Here is a 22334-nt window from a genome sequence, read left to right on the forward strand (position 1 = left end):
TAAGACAGAGTACAACAGCAATGTAAATTAAAGATCCTCATCTCTGTATTTTAACCAGACCCGATGTTTATATAACAGTTTAAATTGATAAATAGTTTTACATTGCTTTTGTTGCAAGTCCAGTTTGTTCCATCACTCCGCATACAGACACACAATAATGTTTACGAGTGGTTTGGGCTCTTTGTAATGAAAAATATCCAAAACCTCTCGCCAATCCTTGTTAAACCCTGCAGGTATCTTTAACCTTCAGGCTGTATTGTGACCTTTCATCAGAGTTCTAAGGCGGGAAATGATGTTCTTCGATTGAAGGGCTGGTCTTGAATTTGAATGAGGATTTCTACGAAGCTGTATCTGATTTTCAAGAATCCAATTATTATAAGTGCACATGGGACAAAAAATAATAAGTACTTTGAAAGAAGGGGAGACTTTACTACAATATATTTGATATATTCCAAATACAATAATCAACAAACACCCTAAAATAATTATTAATTTTGTTCAAAGACATTTTATTTAATTTGTAATAACTGGAATTTTGGAAGTGGAATAAATCTAATTTGCACAAGCAAAAATGTAAACTTGGCACGCCAAGCCGTGTTCCTCCAAAGTGAACATAAGTAGGCACCAAATGAAAAATGGTTCTCGTCTCACCAGTGAATGCAACAAATCTGAATTTGCTGGAGCGTGAGATTTCATGAGATTTGAGAGATACGGCGGAGGGGAAGAGTTTCAGTGAATAACAACTTAAAAACAATTCCCTCACATAAAGCTATCGTATGGCTTAAAATGTCATATGGACTACTTTTATGGTGCTTTTTGCCATTTTTGGAGCTTGACAGGACCTAGTTACTGTATGGTTTTATTGTATGGAAAAAAGCAGCATGAACATTCTTCAAAATGTCTTCTATTGTGTTCCAAAAAAAGATATAAAATTATTTGGGTTTGGAAAAGAACAAGAGGGTAAGTAACTGATGACAGAATTCTAATTTTTGGGTAAAGTATTCCTTAAAATTCTTAACCACTGGCACATTACAAACAACGTTTTGGGGCTAGTAACCAATAACTTGAGGAAATGGAACATATCCAGGTGCAGGTGTCTAAATAACCTCAAGTGTCTTACATTTCCAAAGGAATTTCTATAAAGTCTTGTTTACAAAACTGAAGCTTGTCTGAATTCTATTAACTGTTCAATCTTCAGAAACTCATGTTCTATTGCGCCTATCAGGACTAAAATAACAAGTGGATGTGTATAAATATGTTTAAGAGAGCCTGGTCTTCTGGATATATTGGATGAGCTTAGCTTAAAAACAGACATGAAAAGTATAGAGAAACATACAGTACAGTATTTGCTTCAAATGTTTTATTTGAAAAGTGTGCTTGTTTTGTCTTTATTTAAAACAAATGGCATTTGGTTTGATATTTTGTTTCACTTTTAAGTGTGGCTAAAGTGTACATTTACTTTTTGGGGCCACTGTATAAGAAACAAAGTGTATTTAATTCAGTGGAGAAATTAGGATGAGCTGGAACTTGTTATTTTTCAAACATTTTAGGAAGGATATTAAAATCTTTATTCATGAATAATAAAGACATTAAGCGTTTATGGGTAAATTTGCATTTGGCATGTTATTAGTTTTGTTTATTAGCTCAGTGGAGAGGTCACTCTCTTTTCTTCTGTGATTCCATTTACTGTTGTCATTCATCCCAGATTAAAGCCTTTACCTCAGGTAACATTTAACTAATAACCCTGTCTCTTCTCTTTCCTGTAGCCCATCAGCCCACAGAATATATGAGTCTATTTCCATATGCATTATGCATCCAAATGCATTAATAAGCTCCTCTCTTTAATATATTTCCCCATTTTCTTTGCCAAGGAGGACTGAATGTACAATAAAGAACCATGGTAATACAATGGTATTCTTTGAAGTTCTTTAGTGTGCCATGTAAATATCATGACACGAATATGTTAGCCATTCAGTCCCATGGTAATACAATACATCACTATGCTATTGTCTATGTTACCGTATGTCTATGGTCTCAACACATTTTTGTAAGGGTGGTGTGGAAACTAGAAGTGCATATATTTGTTTGAACATACAGTGGGACCCAAAAATATTTGCTCACCTAAGCCACATTAAATATATGTGTCGTTGCATTAGACAAAAAAAATCTCAAACCAAGTGGCATATACAGTCAGGTCCATAAATATTGGGACATCGACACAATTCTAATCTTTTTGGCTCTGTACACCACCACAATGGATTTGAAATGAAACGAACAAGATGTGCTTTAACTGCAGACTTTCAGCTTTAATTTGAGGGTATTTACATCCAAATCAGGTGAACGGTGTAGGAATTACAACAGTTTGTATATGTGCCTCCCACTTTTTAAGGGACCAAAAGTAATGGGAAAGATTAACAATCATAAATCAAACTTTCACTTTTTAATACTTGGTTGCAAATCCTTTGCAGTCAATTACAGCCTGAAGTCTGGAACACATAGACATCACCAGACGCTGGGTTTCATCCCTGGTGATGCTCTGCCAGGCCTCTACTGCAACTGTCTTCAGTTCCTGCTTGTTCTTGGGGCATTTTCCCTTCAGTTTTGTCTTCAGCAAGTGAAATGCATGCTCAATCGGATTCAGGTCAGGTGATTGACTGGGCCATTGCGCAACATTCCACTTCTTTCCCTTAAAAACTCTTTGGTTGCTTTCGCAGTATGCTTCGGGTCATTGTCCATCTGTACTGTGAAGTGCCGTCCAATGAGTTCTAAAGCATTTGGCTGAATATGAGCAGATAATATTGCCCGAAACACTTCAGAATTCATCCTGCTGCTTTTGTCAGCAGTCACATCATCAATAAATACAAGAGAACCAGTTCCATTGGCAGCCATACATGCCCACACCATGACACTACCACCACCATGCTTCACTGATGAGGTGGTATGCTTTGGATCATGAGCAGTTCCTTTCCTTCTCCATACTCTTCTCTTCCCATCACTCTGGTACAAGTTGATCTTTGTCTCATCTGTCCACAGGATGTTGTTCCAGAACTGTGAAGGCTTTTTTAGATGTTGTTTGGCAAACTCTAATCTGGCCTTCCTGATTTTGAGGCTCACCAATGGTTTACATCTTGTGGTGAACCCTCTGTATTCACTCTGGTGAAGTCTTCTCTTGATTGTTGACTTTGACACACATACACCTACCTCCTGGAGAGTGTTCTTGATCTGGCCAACTGTTGTGAAGGTTGTTTTCTTCACCAGGGAAAGAATTCTTCGGTCATCCACCACAGTTGTTTTCCGTGGTCTTCCGGGTCTTTTGGTGTTGCTGAGCTCACCGGTGCGTTCTTTCTTTCTAAGAATGTTCCAAACAGTTGATTTGGCCACATCTAATGTTTTTGCTATCTCTCTGATGGGTTTGTTTTGATTTTTCAGCCTAATGATGGCTTGCTTCACTGATAGTGACAGCTCTTTGGATCTCATATTGAGAGTTGACAGCAACAGATTCCAAATGCAAATAGCACACTTGAAATTAAATCTGGACCTTGTATCTGCTCCTTGTAAATGGGATAATGAGGGAATAACACACACCTGGCCGTGGAACAGCTGAGCAGACAATTGTCCCATTACTTTTGGTCCCTTAAAAAGTGGGAGGCACATATACAAACTGTTGTAATTCCTACACCGTTCACCTGATTTGGATGTAAATACCCTCAAATTAAAGCTGAAAGTCTGCAGTTAAAGCACATCTTGTTCGTTTAATTTCAAATCCATTGTGGTGGTGTATAGAGCCAAAAAGATAAGAATTGTGTCGATGTCCCAATATTTATGGACCTGACTGTATTTCAATTAAAGAAAGCACAAATACACTTCCGCAAGTTACTGCTAAAACGGAAGACAAAAAGTATTTGGACACTTTCTAGTTGCCAAACGTAGTGAAAACCTGTCCATAGTTATTGTGTTGAACTACACCTGCGGTTACTCTACTAGTCATCACCTGTGTGAAATGGAAGGGAACTGACTTCATACATCTGCCAAAAAATATATATTTACTCACTCTCATGCCATCTCAGATGTGTATGACCTGTTATTTCTGTTGAACACAAACAAAGATTTTTAGAAGAATATCTCAGCTCTGTTGGTCTATACAATACGAGTGAATGGTGGCCAGAACTTTGAAGCTCCAAGAAGAACATTAAGACAGCATGAAATTAATACATAAGTGCTTTAATCCATGTCTTCTGAAGTGATCCAATCGGGTTTGGATGCGAACAGACCAAAATGTCAAAATCTATTTTCACTATAAATCTTTCCACTGCAGTCTAAAGGCACACTTCTGATTTCAAGCTTGATTAAGTTTAACTGAGCTTGAAATCATGATCGCCAAGGATGTCTACAGATGTCAAGATTTACAGTATACTGAAAAAGATGATTTTGGTTTGTTCTCATTCAAATTGGGTTGTTGGTAATACATGGATTAAACCACTCAAATTTTATGTATGTTTTATGCCTTTATGTGCTTTTTGAAGCTTCAAAGTTTTGGCCACCCTTCAATTGCACTGTATGGACCTACAGAGCTGAGATATTCTTCTAAAAATCTTTGTTTGTGTTCTGCAGAATAAAGAACGTCATACACATCTGGGATGGCATGAGGGTGAGTAAATGATGAGAGAATTTTCATTTTTAGGTGAACTATTCCTTTTAATACCCAAAGGTGTCCATCTTTATGGGGTGATGCTACAGTAAGTCTCAAGGAGAAAAGCTCTTCTGAGGAACAAATATTTTTGCTAACAAGGAAAGTTACACTTGTATCCTAATATATATTACCCATGTAGACAAGCTGTGCCTTCCCAGAATGCCCTATTTTGCTGAACCCAGCCTGAGTTGAACATAAGTGGAGTCCATTTGTAGAGCTAATAACCCTGATTCACTCACTCAGTAACCAGCCCATCGCAAACCAGCACTCCTCCGCATATTACAGAGACCAAAATAATGAGAAAATAAGGCTCCTGCTCACCACTAATGCACAAACATTGACCCCCACTGTACTACCAGGGATGTGAGAGGTAGAACGAGGGAGATGTACTCGGTCACTTCACTGAGTACTAAAACAAGAGTTCAGCCAAAAATTAAAATGAATAAGTTAATTTTGTCCTCATTTAAAGAGTTGACATGATATTCATTAAAAATCCACTTTGCTCCGTTGAAGAAAGTCAAATGGTTTTGGAATGACATGAGGGTGAGTAAATGATGAAAGAATTTAAATTTTTGGGATAACTATCCCTTTAAACAACACCTCGCTCACCTGTACTCGCTGTCCGGCAGCAGGTCCCTGATAATGTGACAGGTTGTGTTTCCAATGGTGATGGTGCTCTCTCCCATACAGATGCTATAGGAGGTGATCTCTGCTCCGTTACAGCACGGCTCATCCCAGATGAGAGCCAGACAGGTGGAGGGGGAGAAGGACTCACTGTCTGCTGAGGTTGGAGGGTAGTCTAGCAGGAGAAAGCCGGACACAACATCAGGGGCCGCTGCAGGGGTTCGACATGTCACCAGCTCACAGTAGGGGCCCGCCCCTGCCTGGTTCACTGCCTGTGAAGACAATATAAGCTGGCAGACTCAGTACAAAGGTAGTTGATATGAAATACATTTTGTGACATACTATACTCCAGCTGAAACTATTTTAAACAGCATTTGCTTATTCTTTTATAATTATGTACCTCATATTAATTGAGAGGCTCAATGGAAAGTCTGCACTTTTAAAAATGTATTTGTCACACCGCAGGACGGTTATACTTGCATCTGTATGATATTTTAACCATGACTTATAATCGTGTATTTGGGTTGCCAAATTATTTGGAAGAATAGAGTATTCTGAAGAGGGCAATGGTAAAAAAAGTCTTCTACCACCCTGGTGCTGACGAACTGTTTTGCCTGCGCTACATAATGGACACAGTCATTTAGAGCCAATTAAATGTTAAACATTTTCAGACATAACACAGCTCTGATCATACGGTGATGCCGTTTTTGAACTCCATCGCTGTTTACAATGTAGACAATCTGCAGGTTTGTAAAAACCATGCTAGGTAATAGAAATTGGATTTATGTTCATACAAGGATTTCAAAATATTTTTTTTTCAAAGCCATTGAAAACACTTAATTCTCATTATACTTTATAAGTAAGGTTTTACACAGGTTTCCCTAATTATAATGCAGGCTCGCAGTAGTGCATTCATTAAAAAGTGATTATGCTCACTGCAATTAAATGAGCTTCATTATTTCCAGGAACAATAAGAATAATGTGTTTACTTAACTTAGAAATTAGAGAGTTGATTTATTCATTTTACTGCACTGAAGAGTCATTGATTCATTCTTCACAAAGTAAAATATTAAAGCAGTTAAAACAAAGCCTATTAAAGACTAAATAACTTGAAAAGTGAAGAGGGTACATTTTAAATAATGAAAAAAAATATAAAAATTTATAATAAAACAATAAACTCTTTTAAATTTTACAGTGTTTTGGGGGGGTACTACACTGTTACAGGAAGTACCCCCCATTTTAATTATTTCTGTTTCCCTCCCCTTGTCCCCTCCCTCATCCAGGTAGATGGGGATGACCTGCCGGCAGACTAGACGTAAAGCACGCCCTCCCCCAGGGAAAGGGGGGTGTACGTCAGACCGGGTGTTCCCCAGCCTGAGAGAACAAGGGAGGAATGTGGCAGGGCGGAGGGCGGGGCCGGGTCGTGATTCTACACACCCGGTCCCGTATTAGGCTAATTATGCCTCAGCGAGGGTTAAAGGTCGACTGCAGAGGATCGTGCGGGAGAGAGAGATCGTTTACGGACATGTCCGTCGTGTGTGTGTTTGTGTTATATATATCGTCAAGCCGGTTCTCGCCTCCTCCTTTCCATTGATCCCTTTACAATAACATATTATGAATAAATAAAATACAATTAAATAAAAAAAAATACAATTACTCTAACCTTGTAAGTAAACTTAACTTAAACATTCTCCATTATATAGACAGCAAGACAATAAAACAAGATTCTTGCCTTGGTTAAATCTATTTGGCTTGTGTTCATTTACAACCAGATGTTTTTGATCTTTCAGAAAGGTCTCATGGCCCTAACAGAATCTCATTAACTACCTGTAGCCTGCAGCAGTAGTCTGTTGATGCTTCCAGGTTGGAGATTACGAAGTAGGCTTCTGTTCCACTGTAGACCAGTTCAAGAGAGTCCAAATCACGTCCCCAGTCCAGCCGGTACTCAGAAATGTCTACTCCAGAGCTCTCTTTGTTCTGGGGATTGATGTAAAAGCTAGTGTTAAGCTCCAGGAAAACATGAGCAACATGTTCTCAGCTGTACATGACTAATTACTTGCTTGTCATGATTTCATGAGGACAAGCACAAGAAATCAAACACATCTCACGCAACACTGATCAGTGACACGCAACCTCTAAACACACCAAACATACTATGAACAAGAAATCTTTTTAAATATATTCAGCTGATATATAACATTTTGTCAAAATATAACAGTTACTTTTATCGTGTAACAATTTTGTAAAGGTGATGATGTGTAATGTTTTTTTGGCGCATATCACAGCGTTGCTCTTTTCCTCCTCAGTGCTGATTGACATATCAGGGCTGCTACTGTTTGAGAGCTTCGACTTGACTTCATCCGTAACACTTTAAACTAGAAAAGTCTCACTAGAACTGAAACTGGTCACAACAGTTTTGAGGTCTGCGCTCCACAATATCGAGGAAGCCAGGTTGTTGCACGTGTGCACCAGAGAGAAGAGCAGACCATCAATTTTAATTCCGTGGTATACCGTGAAACCGCTGCAACACAAGTGTGGCCACAAGATCCACTATCTATACTGGAGACAAGCATTTCCTAGCTGAAGTAATATGATGTACTCAGGATGTGTTGGTACCTGCTTTTAGTTTCTATTCTTGTAATTCATGGCTGCTGCTGAAAACTGATTACTCTCTCAGTGTAGAAGAAAATCACTCAGCAAATTTTCAAAAACAGATGAGTGTATGATTCACCATTGCTTTATTCAGCAAAGCATGAATGCCTCTTAGCAGCACAACTCACCTCCCAAGTCACAACAGCACAGGTATATGACGTCACATTGATGTCAGGGGGGCTACACTGGCCTGGGGGGCCAGCTGCAGTGCTAATCTCCACAGACTCAGAGTATGGCCCATACTAGAGCGAGAAAGATAGAAATACAGAGACAGAAAGATAAAGAGAAACTCAGTCTCTAGAGTAATAATAGCTTGGGTTGCACCAAAAGGAGGGTATCAGTTATTTTGGTGGCAGGTAAACCCAGAGTGCTACACTGTGTTTGTCATGCATCCATCTCTTGTGACAGCTGAATTAGTGTCTTTGTATTTTTGCCGAGACAGAGAGCAGAGAGCAGATCACTTTACTGCCCTGAGGGGGTGTGGAAAGGTTTGTTATAAAACATGGATTTTACATTAGAAAGACTTATCACTAAGAGAGGGAGAAAAATAACAGCAGCTTTTGTGATACAAATGTTCTGAATTTGAATGTTTATGAAATAGTATGAAGAAAAAAAAAAATCAACTCAAACAACATCTACATTATTATAAAAATGTCATTACCAGTTCCTTCCCAAAAATGATTTATTAAGGTTTAGTAATGCGCTTAAATAATTTAGTTAAATTCATCGTTTGTTGTTGAATACATTAGCATTCACACAAAAGAGCCACATTAACTTGCATTGGTTTAAAAACAAAAAATGGATGTCAAGATTTTCACTCAATAACTACTTACAAAATACATTTTGGGTTGTCTCACCAAAACCTCTCACATGCCTTCAGAAAACTTGAGCTGTATGAAGCTTGAGTCGCACTTACTACTTTTATGATACATTTGGGTGCTTTTTTAAGCTTTAAAATCACCATTAACCCCCATAGTAATAAGAAGACAGGATATTCATACTTTTTTTCCCTTCAGTGTTTAATATGAGAAAGAAAATCATAAGGGTTTGCAAGGATATGTGGGTAAATTATAACCAAACTTTCATTTTTGGTTGAAATTTCCCTTTAGTAAAACATTCTACATGAAGAAATTCCATTGTATTTTTAAATAGATTTTAAACCCATATTCCAGTCTCCACCAACAAAAATTATACAAACAATATATGTATATATATATACATTTTAACACATTTTGTTAGTTTCTAAAAGTTAAGCGCTAGATCAGTCTGCAATCCTTGCTTTCACAAAGAGCTGGATCTTTTATAAAAGCTGACATACCCCAGTCTTGTTAGCGGCACGAACTTGAAACTTGTAGGTGGTGCCAGGAAGTAAACTCCCCACAGTACACTCTGTTTTGAATCCACGATACACCTCCACTGGCTCTGATCCCTCTTCCATTGTACACATCTCCAAACTAAACTCTATGCCTTCACTCTCTTCACCACACAACGGACCATCTGGAGAAATGGAGAATGGGGGTGAGTGGGAAAGATAGAAAGAAGGGGAGAGAAACAATAATTATTCATTCAGATTAGTCCAAAAAAAAAAAAAAACTGTCATAATTTACTCATGTTGTTCCAAATGGCTTTCTTTCTTCTGTAGAACACAAAAGGAGATGTATGGCAGAAAATCATCCTCAGTCACTATTCACTGTCATTATATGGAAAAAATATGCAACGAATGTGAATGGTGACTGAGACTAACATCTAATGCTAACATTTCATTGTGTGTTATCGAACATGAACAAACAATGAACAATAGCATTTTTATAAATTAACCAAGATTGACCAATGCTAAAAAAAATATTGTTCGTTGTAATTTCAGGCTAGCTTATGCATTAACAAATGTTAACATGTAGAACCTTGTTATAAAATGTTTCCAACAAAGCAAACAATATATTGATTTCTAAAGCTATTATTTATAGTAAGCTTTCATCTGCCACAATGATGTAATGTCTTTAAATCATCTTCATTTTAAGAATATTCTCATCATGTATTGATACTACATCGTTTATAATTACTAAGCATCATGAAATTAATTCAATTCTTTTTTAATCGATTGACAGCTTTAATTTAAGTGTTGAAAAAGTCAATACACAGTCATCAGTCTAGTGTATATGATGTAATTACGATCTCAGAACACGTCTTACATCTGTCTGGCGCCATGCTCTCGAAACCAAAACATTTTCTCGAGTTCTCTCTACAACCCTGAGCCTCACGGGCTGCAGGAAGGAACTGATCAATTGCTGTGATGAAGAACACGCAGGGAATATCACACCTAAAATCTGAACGGTGCGGTGCTCAGAGAATCAACATGGACGAAATCAGCACTGCTTTTTCACAGTTATTTATAGATGTGTTCAGCCTGTTAAGTGAGTCCACCTTCACTCAAAAACAGTGAGTCAGGACTATAATTGCTAAAAAACAAGTGTAGACTCTCTCTCCCCTCATACACACAAAGACATAGTAATTGATGTGATATAATGTGTGATCAGAGTACATGAAGGTGTGATAAAGCGCTAAAGTAGGATTCCAGAAGGAACATATCCCATATTCTCCTTATAGAAATAGATTTTTAGCAAAAAAGTATCAACCTTAAAAGTATAACAACAGACCTACCATGAGCTATGAGGTTTGTAAGCAATGGTATAAGCTTCTGTAGAAACCATTCACTGGTGTTATTTTAATGTAATTACAAAATGCTCATTCCCAATGAAAAACTACACTACCCATAATTCTGAGAAGAGATTCACCAATCAGAGAAAAATGCTCAGCGGTGACCGCCACTTCCATGAAACATTGCAAATGACTCTAAAACTACTCATATACTGTATTTGTACTTATCTGAATAATTTTCAATACATTTTGGATTATAAGACAATAGCTTTATCCTGATTTAGATTTTTCATTTGCAATGCTTCATGGGATTGTAGTTCACTCCCTCATAATATCATAAAAAACACCCTTTTATCATTTATGTTTTGCTTTAAATCAAGTTTGTAACTGGTGTGATTCACTTCAGAGTGGGTTGGTTTGATTCATGGCTCTGAATTCTTTATTGAAGATTGTTTTTTATATCCCAATTGAGAAAATTAATAGAAAAAATACTATTCCCATTCAGGCGATTATAGAGAAGGCGATCCAGGTGCATTCCGAACAACTTGGCTCAATGTGTCCAGCATGCAACTGATTTTAAACTTTATTGGTGTTGCACAACTGTGGATCTTCAAAACAGTTCTAGCGTTGGCTTGGCAACAAGCATGAAAACTCTAAAAGGAGACAAGTTCATTTCTTTTAAAACTGATGCATCAAAACAATTGATGAATAGAAGTTATATTACGGGCATAAGTTGTGGCCTTTGAGAATTTTCTGTTAATGCAAACCTTTCGTGCTAAAAACAAGCATTTAGTAAGAAAAAGGAAAAGAGTCTCACCCCATTGCAAATTCAGCTCCTTGTGTTTGATGTTACCAATGATTCTCGGGAGCTGACATTGGCCAGGAGGCAGGCTCAAAGTGCTCACCGTCAAGTCTTCAGAGCACTGCAGGACCAACACAATGAGTCAACACATAATACTGTGACAGGAACAATCCACTGAGTCATCCACCAATCCCTTACTATAGACCTTATAACAAGAATCAGCCTGGGAATACTAAATAAATGATGTTTTACACACAATTCTTCTCTGCTCTGCTCTGCTCAGTTCGTACCTGGCCTTGTCCACCAACAGTGACACAGCTGAGTCTGAGGGAGTAGCATGTTGCTGGTTTTAGATCCTTACACAAATGTTTCTTTTCTGGTCCTCTATACAGAGTTGCCCACTGCCTCTCTGCAAATACACAAACATTAATAATACAAATATATGTTAGGATGAATCTCACAAAACCTGTCAAGAACATGTCCAAATCCTGTATCATGACTGGAACTGATTTCCAGCCATGGTCAGAAATAAAGTGGGGCAAGAGGCAAAAATGACACCAAAATTGCCACAGAAATTCAAAATGTGAGGGCACGTGTTTTTTTTAACACAAAGTTTTATATTTGTAACATCTAATACATTTCTTAATATTCGAATGATAGTTTTAGTTATACATATTATAGCATAAAATATGAGCTGATGTTGATTTAATTCTAAAATTCTTAAATTCACATTCTTCAGAGTTTGTTTTAATGAACTGATTAAATTGATGTATTTGACATAAGCGGACGCATATCAACCCTTGATTTAAAAGTACATTTCTGACACTGCTTCCAGCACACTTAAAAGACCAAAACAGCCATGGCATTTTAGAAATCAGGTTGCTATTAAATCAAAATGATCAACATGGTATTTTGCATTACATATATTTGATTCTCATTCATTCGAATTTGTTTTGTGTCATTTGCTTAATTCCTATGATGACTTTGTTTTCTTTTTTAAATTGATGTATAGATTTTAGAGATTGTTTTGGCTAGTGTTTTTATTTAATGTGTATGGTCCCTGATTAAATAAATAAACAAATAATATTTTATATGATTTAAATGGTCAAGTATTCATACATTATAATAGTATTTGTAGTACGACCTTGAATATATGCTGATTTAAAGAAATAGTTCACCCAAAAATGAAAATTATCTCATGATTTACTCACCCTCCTGCCATCCCTGATGTATATAACTTTCTACAAACAAAGATTTTAAGAATCTCTCAGCTCTGAAGGTCCATACAATGCAAGTGAATGGTGTCCAGACCTTTGTAGCTCCAAAAATCACATAAAGGAAGCATAAAAGTAATCCTTAAGGATCTATATCTTCAGAAGCAATATAATAGGTGTGGATGAGGAACAGATCAATATTTAAGTCCTTTTTTTACTCTAAATCTCCTTTTCACTTTCTCATTTACATCTGAATGTCATATGTGGTGCCTGTTTAGTTTCACTTTTACATCTGAAAGTGAAAGTGGAGATTTAGAGTAGCAAATTATTGTTTTGTTTTTCACCCACACCTATTATATCACTTCTGAAGATATGGATTTAAACACTGGAGTCAAATGGATTACTTTTATGGTTCCTTTATGTGATTTTTGGACCTACACAGGTCTGATCACCATTCACTTGCATTGAGTAAATCAGGGGTCCCCAAACTACGGCCCGCGGGCCAAATACGGCCCGCCCCCACATTTGGACCGGCCCTCTGAACAATGCAATGCAGAGAAATATTTTTACAATTTAATTTTAAATATGTTTTAATCATATCATATTTGTATTTGATAATACATATTGGCTTTCAAAATAAAATTTCCCTTAGTTATAATTATTAAAGTAGCCAAATTATTTGTTAGATTCACCCGGATTAACGTTCCATCGTGATCGAGTGGGTGCACGCGATCCAGCAAGAAAATTTAAAGTGACAACAAAATGGCCAAACGGTTGGGAAAGAGAAAAGTTGATTCAGAATGCAGGGTATTTAACCAAAAGTGGACAAGTGATTATTTTTTTGTTCAATGCAAAGAAATGGCTGTTTGCCTCATCTGTCAAGAAACAGTCTCCGTGTTCAAAGAATACAATCTGCGTCGACACTATGAAACCCGTCACAGAGACAAGTATGCGAGTTTACAAGGCCAAATGACAGCAGACAAAGTGTCGAAGCTAAAAAGTGGACTATCTGCTCAGCAAAATACGTTTGTACGGCAAACCCAGTTGAACCAGTCATCCATTCGAGCTAGCTTTCAGGTAGCTAAACTGATTGCAACCTGCGGTAGGCCATTCAGTGATGGTGAGTTCGTAAATAAATGTATGAATGCTGTTGCGGAGGAGGTGTGCCCCGATAAGAAAGACGTCTTAAATGCGGTGAGTCTGTCCGCAAGTACAATCACCAGACGAATTGAAGAAATGGGGTATAATATGCCCAGCTGAAGGAAAAAGTGAAAGAATTAGATTTTTTTGCATTAGCGTTGGATGAAAGTAATGACGTGCAGGACACGGCACAGCTGCTCATTTTTCTTCGCGGAGTTAGCTCAAACTTTGAAGTGTCCGAGGAGCTGGCAGCCCTAAAAAGTCTCAAAGGTACTACGACAGGGAGGATATTTTTGGTAAAGTGTGCCAAACGATAGAAGAGTTGGATCTAGACTGGTCTAAGCTGGCCAGCATCACGACTGACGGAGCTCCTAGTATGGTTGGCGCTCAAGGGACATAGTTCACACTGATTAGCCTAATACGCATGAGTAAGTAAATAATTTGATTTCACTAGCAATGAATATGAAAAAATGTCATTACGATAGTAATAATGCTCTTTTAATAGGCTATATATCACTTGATATGTATGGTGCATAAATAATAAATTAATTTAGCATTAGGAGGCATAATACTGTAAATCCATTTAAAATCATAATAAAATCTCCACAATAAATCACTCCGGCCCATGCCATTTTCTGTTAGACTACGGCCTCCATTATAGAAAGGAAAAATGATGTGGCCCTCATAGAAAAAAGTTTGGGGACCCCTGGAGTAAATGATAAGAGAATTTTCATTTTTGGGTGAACTATTCCTTTAAATAAAAACTGTTGCATTACAGTAATACAGTAATAAAGTGATACATTCAAAAATGAAATGACTGTATTAAAGTTATAATAATCTAATGAGAATCAGCACTGAGAATAATGGAAATTGCAAAAGAAAGAAAAATGTCTGAAAGTATTATTGTAAAATGAGAAGTCTTATTTCCTTTTTTGTACTTTTGATTTTGGCATGAAATGTAACCTGGACATGTTTTTGTTAGATTCACCAGTTAGCACTCTAATAAAGGCAAACATTTGAGGGCTATTTTATTCAAATAAGCCATTAAATGAAACTAATGTATATGAAACATCCTAATACCTTCAATATTCCCTTCTGATATCTCCAGGATGTAAGTCAACTCTCCAGATCCACCGTCATCTTGTGGAGGTTCTGATTTAATGATAAAAGGTGGTTAAACTTCAAATCTAGTGATAAAAGGGCAATACAAAATACAATCAAACTTGTTTGATATATAGAAATGTGATTTAGAGAGTTTCCTACCCCACGTCACACAGAAGCTGTGATATGTGACTCTGTTTACTGCAGGATTCAGTGGGGGTCCAGGTCTGTCTGGGGTCGTCTTACACATGAGCAAAGAGCTTGGTGCACTGCGCCACTCACCACTACAGATGATGAGCTGTAGGGGACGACAGTGATGGGAGATATTCAGAAGATCACACAAGGTGGAGCATTGTTTTACAAACTATTAAAAAAATAGTATGCAGTTCACAGTATAAACTGCACAGAATGTGTTAGTATACTAATGTAGTTTTTCATGTCGAACATAGTCTGAACATGGCTTTATAGGTCTGAATAATCTCAGATGACATCACCAAAAAGCAAATAACAAAGGTGATGTTTGGAAATTGGTGACACGGAGGACACAACATGTGCAAGCGTTCCTGCAGACTCGCAGGGAGCAACTTATAAATCTGCTCAGATGTGTAACAGTCTTTCTCCCTTGACAATACTAACATACTGTTCTTTGGCTTCTAGGAGATTAAACTAAAAGCCTTCAACATGCATCACCATGGGAAACCAATTGACATCTTTCTCCCACAACAGCTGCCGAAATTGAGAAACAGCTCCAGGTTAAGAGGAGCTGACATGGAAATTAAAGTTCATTAGATTAGCGCTAATTGCCTGATTAATGGAGGACATGTAGGAGTGTAGTGGTTGGGGAATGTGTTCTTTTACTCCAATCCAAATTTACATCACATTAATGTGCACCCTGGTTTTGTGTATGTGTGTACAGCTGTGCGTGTTAATGAAAGGAAGTCGCATCTATAGTATAAAGCAGTCTGCTCCATGCGTTGAAAAGACGTTAAAAAAAGGTTCAAATAAAATGTTGTAATAAGCGGGTAACCAATCGCATGTGAGTGTACATCATTTTGAGTCTATGCAGGTTAAACATGTCACTCACCCTGAATCTGTACTGTGTGTTTCTTCTTAGAGGCTCGACCTTATGGTTCAGCTCCAAACCGCTGTACACTGCCTGAAACTCCAGTCCCTGCCAAAACGCATCATGATTTTGAGTCAAAAACTGGAGAATGGACAGATAGGGATTAAAATGTACCCTACAACCACTCTTTATTAACAAACATAAACAACAACCAGCTTGAGGGAAAAAATAAGCTACATGAAATGGCTTTCTCTTAAAAATATTTGGACGGAGCCTCTGCATTAGTCATGGATCCAGAATGTTCCATTTACTCTGACAACTACAGGCAAAATCAATTAAATAGCAACCAGCTCACCAGCAACCAGAGTAAAAAAAAATAATATAAAACAGCCAATAGGCAGGACATCCAGTCAATTCCTTTAGCACTGTGCAAATCCATGTTCTCATGGATTCTTGTTCTCATGATAGAACCTGTCGATACTTAAGACAACAGAATAGCTTAACTGCAGCACAGAGGGTATTATCATGGAATGGGGGGTTCAGCACCTTTGTTTCGTCTTGCACCTCCAGGGTGTATGTAACCACCTCCTCAACGCTGCAGCTGTTCGGTCGGGTCCACTCCAGTGTAACCCAGGATGGACCTGCCAGTACCAGTCGTGGTGGTAAGGACGTCTGTGGCAGACTTCCAGTGGTGTAGAAGACAACTTCTGTGCTGAATCCACTGCAGGCGAGCAAAGAGGCAGGATGATTAATTGGTTAAAACACAGAAATAAATCTAATCCATTTCCACATTCTAAAGATCAAATGACAAAACTTTCTCATTACAGTGTGTGAGGAGCACATCAAAGTTATAAATTGTTTGGCCTTTCTTTCCCAGAGAAACACTCAACCTGGTCTCATAGTGAAAACTGACACTATATAAATTTTTGCAAAACTTGTACGTGTCTCCAGGTACAATTCCCTGCCGATTCCAAGAGAAATGAACACTAGAGGCGCAACAGCAACTGTGTGTTTTATTCACTTTCACTCAAATCATGACTTTAATGGCTGATTATGACTTTATAAATACTTACTTTTCTCTCTATTACTCAGAACCTGCTATTTTATGATATCAACACACTTTTACTCTAACGCATCATTTGAAAAAACAATACATTTTAATCCTTGTATTACAGACCCACCTGCATACACCATTCTGAGTAAATTCTAGAGACTGAAAATCCCAGGAGATCAATAGTTACAGAAATACTCAAACCAGAATGGTGCCAAAAACAAAAAACATCTAGTGAGGGGTAGTTCTGTGGAGGGAAATGCCTTGTTGATGATAGAGGACAACAGAGAATGGCCAGACTGGTTCGAAATGACAAAGTCTACGGTAACTCGGATAACTGCTCTGTACAATTGTTGTGGCTGATCGGTGTATATACACTTATTCCAACATGATTAGCTTGAGTGGTAGATCACCTGAAAGAGCATCTGACATAGATTCAGAGGACCACGGTTCAAGTCCAGTCATGAGCTCAAAATGACACATAACATTACAGAGTCATAGAGGTGGCATGAAATGATGTGGAAAGTTCAGAAAATACGATTTTTCGTATCATATTTTTCATATAACACTTACGATTAGATTTAGGCTTTGATTTAGTAAGGATGTCTTTTTTAACATCTCATTTATATTTGAAAACACTAATGGTTAGGTTCAGGCAAAAAGTTTATATTAGTGGGGTATGTTTTAAAAAAACATCCATCTAACCATTTTAATCGCTTTTGGGCCCCCAGCTGGACATTTCACTGGAAACCTGCAGCCATACGTGTTATGAAGCTCATAGATTTTTAATTGCAAAAATGTTGTCATGTTCAATTAATTTTCATGAGATCAGGCTGGAAAAGCCATTGCTGCCATTCATGCGGAATACTCAAAACTTTCAGGATTTTCTCATTTAATGTGCTGTTAAAGGAATATTCCGGGTTCAAGACAAGTTAAGCTCAATAGACAGCATTTGTGGCCCTCAAAAAAGTGGCCCCATTTACTTCCATTGAAAGTTCCTCACTGTCACCTCTATTATTTATTATTTAAAGAAAAGGAGGGACGATTCAAAATAAATGTATGTGGTAATCAACATTATGCCACAATTGCTGTTAAGCGTAACTTGTACTGAACCCGGAACATTCCTTTAAACACAAGGACGTACACCTCAGGGCTAAAAAACTATTACTTACAACACGTTATATTTATAAATATTGCTTTAAGACTTACAACAAATTATTTAAAATTCACATGCGCCTCAAAAACTCCTCTTACGAAAAAACCATGGTGGCGACACCATGGTACAGTGATGCATCAGATGGTACTACCATTAAAGTTTTACATATACCATGATACTGAAAGATTACCGTATTTACAGTATAAACCATAGTATTGACCTGCTCCTCTAATAAATGTCCAAAAACATGGTATTATATAATGTGTATACTGCAGGTGTTTTTAATTTATTGCAATACTGTTTGTAATGCATGTTACGCACTGGTATAATGGACACAAATGTAACAAACGTAAAGTAAATTGTAGTACCATGGTACATTTTTGTAAGTGACATGTACAGTACAAACAATTACACAAACCTGGTGCCGAAGTCATTTAGTGCTGCCACTCGAAATGTGTACCCGACAGCAGGGCACAACCTCATGACTTTGCAGTGTCGCTGATGTCCAACGTAATACTCACGGAAAATGCTGTTCTTTTTACCCTGAAAAAGCAATGAGAATAAAGTGATGTGGTTAGGAATGACAAATAACACAACTATAGAAACATTAACAGTTTAAAACACAATAGAAAAGGGCCACACACTGTGTCCACTGTGTTCTGAACAGAACAGAACAGTTCTTAAAATGAAAAGAACAACAGCAAGTAAATTACAGCTGGAAGCTGTGTTAGTTGTCACAACAGGAGCCAGAAATTCATTAAAATTAATATCAAAGGGGGTATTTTTAAATCAATTCTGTGGGGACGAACTGCTGCCAACATCCTCAGAGCCTTATTGTGCTGCATAGCAACAGCTGAGCAATACAAATGACATTTTTATGAGTCAGAAAAGCTTTGAGTCAAAACAGACTGCAGAGTGAAGAGGTACTGTTCAAATGTGAGATTCAATCTGTTTTCACACTTAAAACCTTTTTACAAGAATACAATTCTGACCAAAAAGTGAGCTGAAACCAACCGACCGACCGTGGTCTAAGGTTTGTTCACTTCAATAAGCTTCAGTTCAATTTAAGACATTTTAATTATTTTTAATGCCAATTTTAAAAATAATTTAAGATCACGTATGTAATAAAACATTTATGTAATTTTTTGTAGTCATTCAACTGCAAGGTCATTTTAACAGTAAAATATTTTTATTCATTTTTTTTATGTTCAGATGGCTAAAAAGGGTGATATTTTACCCCCAAAATAATCATAATTTTAAGCAAACGGCAACTCATTTTTAACTAAATGAGTTAATGGAAGTATAATATTTAATTGCATTTATTCAAATGCAACACTATATTAATACAGTTCATTAAATAGCTATATTTCATTAATATTTTTTTTTAATGTTCATTTACATGAACAAACATATTTACTAGAATGATTCGGACATTCCAAAGCTACAATCAGAGTGAAAGAATATTAAAAACAGAGATTTAGCTTTCGGTTGCCCTATATCACTACTTGTTGGACATTAAACACCATTTATAGGCATCTTTACGATGCAAAGGCATTGCAAGGTGCAAACTATTATTTTGAGTGTGCAGCACAGTGTTGCTTTTCAGGGTGTCCATGGATCCCAAGTGTGCCGCTCAAGCCCTCAAAAGTGAAGCCAAAACGTCTCGATCGCCCCCCCGGTGACGGTCCTAGTATAGGTCAAAAACCCCGCCTCCCCATGTTATTCAACGGCACGTGAGACCAACTAAACAATTAAATTACACTTCACATATCTTTTTTCCAAAGATAGTTTCTGTCATTTACTGTAGTTTTTATCACGTTGATGTAATTTCAAGTGTTTGTTTTCAAAATAAGTTTGTTTTTAGTTATTTGATGCTATAAAAACGGTGATGTGACATCATGATTGACAGCTGTGATTGACGGGTTCTCTGAGCGAAGTAGTCACTGAAGCACCAACTGACTTTTTTTCGGGATCTTCGGAGGACTGAGGAGATTGGAGCTTTAAATTTAATATCTAAATTTCTATAATTAATTATTTCACACCGTCATAAGTCAAAAGTCAAAAGTGCAGGGTCGTGTGCTTGCGATTGATTCAGCGAGAGCGAGGGCGGGGCCTTGATTTCGCGGCTTTACTTCCTGCTCACTACTGCGCAGTTCTGGTCCCAAAATCGCAACTGCGCAGACTCAAGTCCCAAGATGTCAGCGCCATATCGGGACACTGGCGGCTTCAGTTCTCACCAATGGAAAAGAGCGAAGGGGTGTCGTCCATCTTTTTTTACAGTCTATGGTGGATCCTTATAAAGGATAATTATTGACTGATGGCATTTCGTTTACATAATTGCGGTATTGCGTCTTTATTGTAAAGCCCTTTAATTCGCCAGCAGCATCTCTTGTCTGACTTCAATGAATGATATTTAAGACATTTTCTATGTTTTGTAAGATATTTAAGACTTTTTAAGATCTTAAATTTTAAAAACTGAATTTAAGTGATATTTATCTTTATAAGGATCTATGGACTCCCTGAAAAGCAATAACCTTGAGAGGGAATCATGGCTTTGGAATTTGATCTATCTGAAGCAAACTAGCACAGACAGAATGACGTCGGTCTGTCATGAAAACAACAAAAGCTGACTGATGGACAAACGTTAATATGTCTGCCTTTATAATCACAGCGATTCAGAACCAAAAGCAGAAAGCCCAAACAGAGAGAGCATCAAGAGTCTATTCATGAGTTCCCAGCACAAGTTAGAAGGAATAAATGACTGTGGAAAGATTACAGTCAACGGCAACCTTTCAACCCTCAGCCCTCATTAAACATGACATGCCACTGAGGAAATGTGTGATGAAGGAGAGCAGGAGAGAAACAGGTACAGGGAAAAGTTATGGATTAATGGACCAAGAGTAAATGCCACATGTAGGATATGACAGGAGGAAAGTGAACAAGTCAATACATACCTCATCCCACTCTAGAATATAATTGGTGATTTTAGAGCCATTGTCTGCAGGGGGCTGAAATAAAACATTTTCCAATTAAATTTCAGAGGAAACACAGAATCAAATAAATAGTATATATATATATATATATATATTAGATCACTAACAAAAAGTACCATGATGATACTACCATGTTTTTGTACGTGGTGTCATGGCAATACCATTCCCCCAATACCATGGAGCCTTGGAGTACCATGTAAATACCATGGTATTGGTATTTAATAAGAAAATAATTTGGTGCAATGGTAAATATATATCTAAGTAACATAGTATTACCACCTGATACCAAAACTGTACCATGATACTACCATAGAAAGTTTTTGAAAAGGAAGTTTAAATGCACAATCCACTTCTACCAGCTTTATGCATTTAATCATATAAATTGAGCCAATGTTGGTGTATTTTTATACAGTACGTTACTGCAATTGCACTTCCAATAATGGCCCGACGAGTGACATCAATTACAGAACTGAACCTTTCAAATCTGTTAGACGTACCCTCCACTGTAATGTGAGGGAGCTCTTGGTACGATGGGACAGTCTGGGGGGTAGAGGGATATCAGGAGGGGCACTATGGGTAGTGAAGGCCCTCACATCTGAACAGGGACCCATCACAGAGTTACACATGGTGTTTACTCTGTAATACACACACACACACACACACACACACACACACACACACACACAGAGTGAGAATTTACAAATGATGTCCAGAAAAATTTATCACAAATTAAAATGATAAACACTAAAATATGGCATTTTAAATCAATCAATTAACATCTAATATCCACAGTAGTTACAAGAACAGTCTGTGCCTCTCCAGTATAGAGCTGTTCAATGTAAATGTTATTTAATCATATTTTAGACTACCAGACAGTTACTATATTCTACTGGCCAATAGCTATCAAAGCAAACATTTCATCTTTGATTTATTCAAGGAAATCAGATATCATGTCCTACATCTCTCTTCAGAAATCAAATGAAACTCAAAGTGGTCAATCAGTGGAGCGTTCAACCTCATTTGTCAGTCGCTTTGGATAAAAGTGTCTGCTAAATGAATAAATGTAAAACAGTCCCACCTCTAAAAGGAGCACCGCTTTTTGAACAATTCTTACCTGATGTGATAGTCTGTGGCTGGTCTGAGGTCAGTGAGTGTGTACTGCAGTTCCTCACCACTGAAACAAAGATGCAAAC

At 37.4% G+C, this 22334-nt stretch overlaps 1 protein-coding gene across 1 annotated transcript in view; it reads right to left on the minus strand.

Annotated features, from left to right (window-relative positions):
• fndc3bb (fibronectin type III domain containing 3Bb) overlaps positions 1–22334 on the minus strand; it is a 78851-nt gene that overhangs the window by 8643 nt on the left and 47874 nt on the right. The window contains exons 9-22 of the mRNA XM_052115347.1: positions 22256–22315; positions 21639–21777; positions 21103–21156; positions 18567–18691; positions 16488–16662; positions 15963–16049; positions 15041–15176; positions 14858–14929; positions 11714–11832; positions 11439–11544; positions 9285–9463; positions 8095–8208; positions 7142–7291; positions 5300–5586 (exon numbers count right to left, since the gene is read on the minus strand). Coding sequence (XP_051971307.1) covers positions 5300–5586; positions 7142–7291; positions 8095–8208; positions 9285–9463; positions 11439–11544; positions 11714–11832; positions 14858–14929; positions 15041–15176; positions 15963–16049; positions 16488–16662; positions 18567–18691; positions 21103–21156; positions 21639–21777; positions 22256–22315 — 1803 coding nt within the window. The remainder of the gene's footprint in view (positions 1–5299; positions 5587–7141; positions 7292–8094; positions 8209–9284; positions 9464–11438; positions 11545–11713; positions 11833–14857; positions 14930–15040; positions 15177–15962; positions 16050–16487; positions 16663–18566; positions 18692–21102; positions 21157–21638; positions 21778–22255; positions 22316–22334) is intronic.

The sequence above is a fragment of the Xyrauchen texanus genome, chromosome 42, assembly GCF_025860055.1.
Source record: "Xyrauchen texanus isolate HMW12.3.18 chromosome 42, RBS_HiC_50CHRs, whole genome shotgun sequence".
NCBI lineage: Eukaryota > Metazoa > Chordata > Actinopteri > Cypriniformes > Catostomidae > Xyrauchen > Xyrauchen texanus.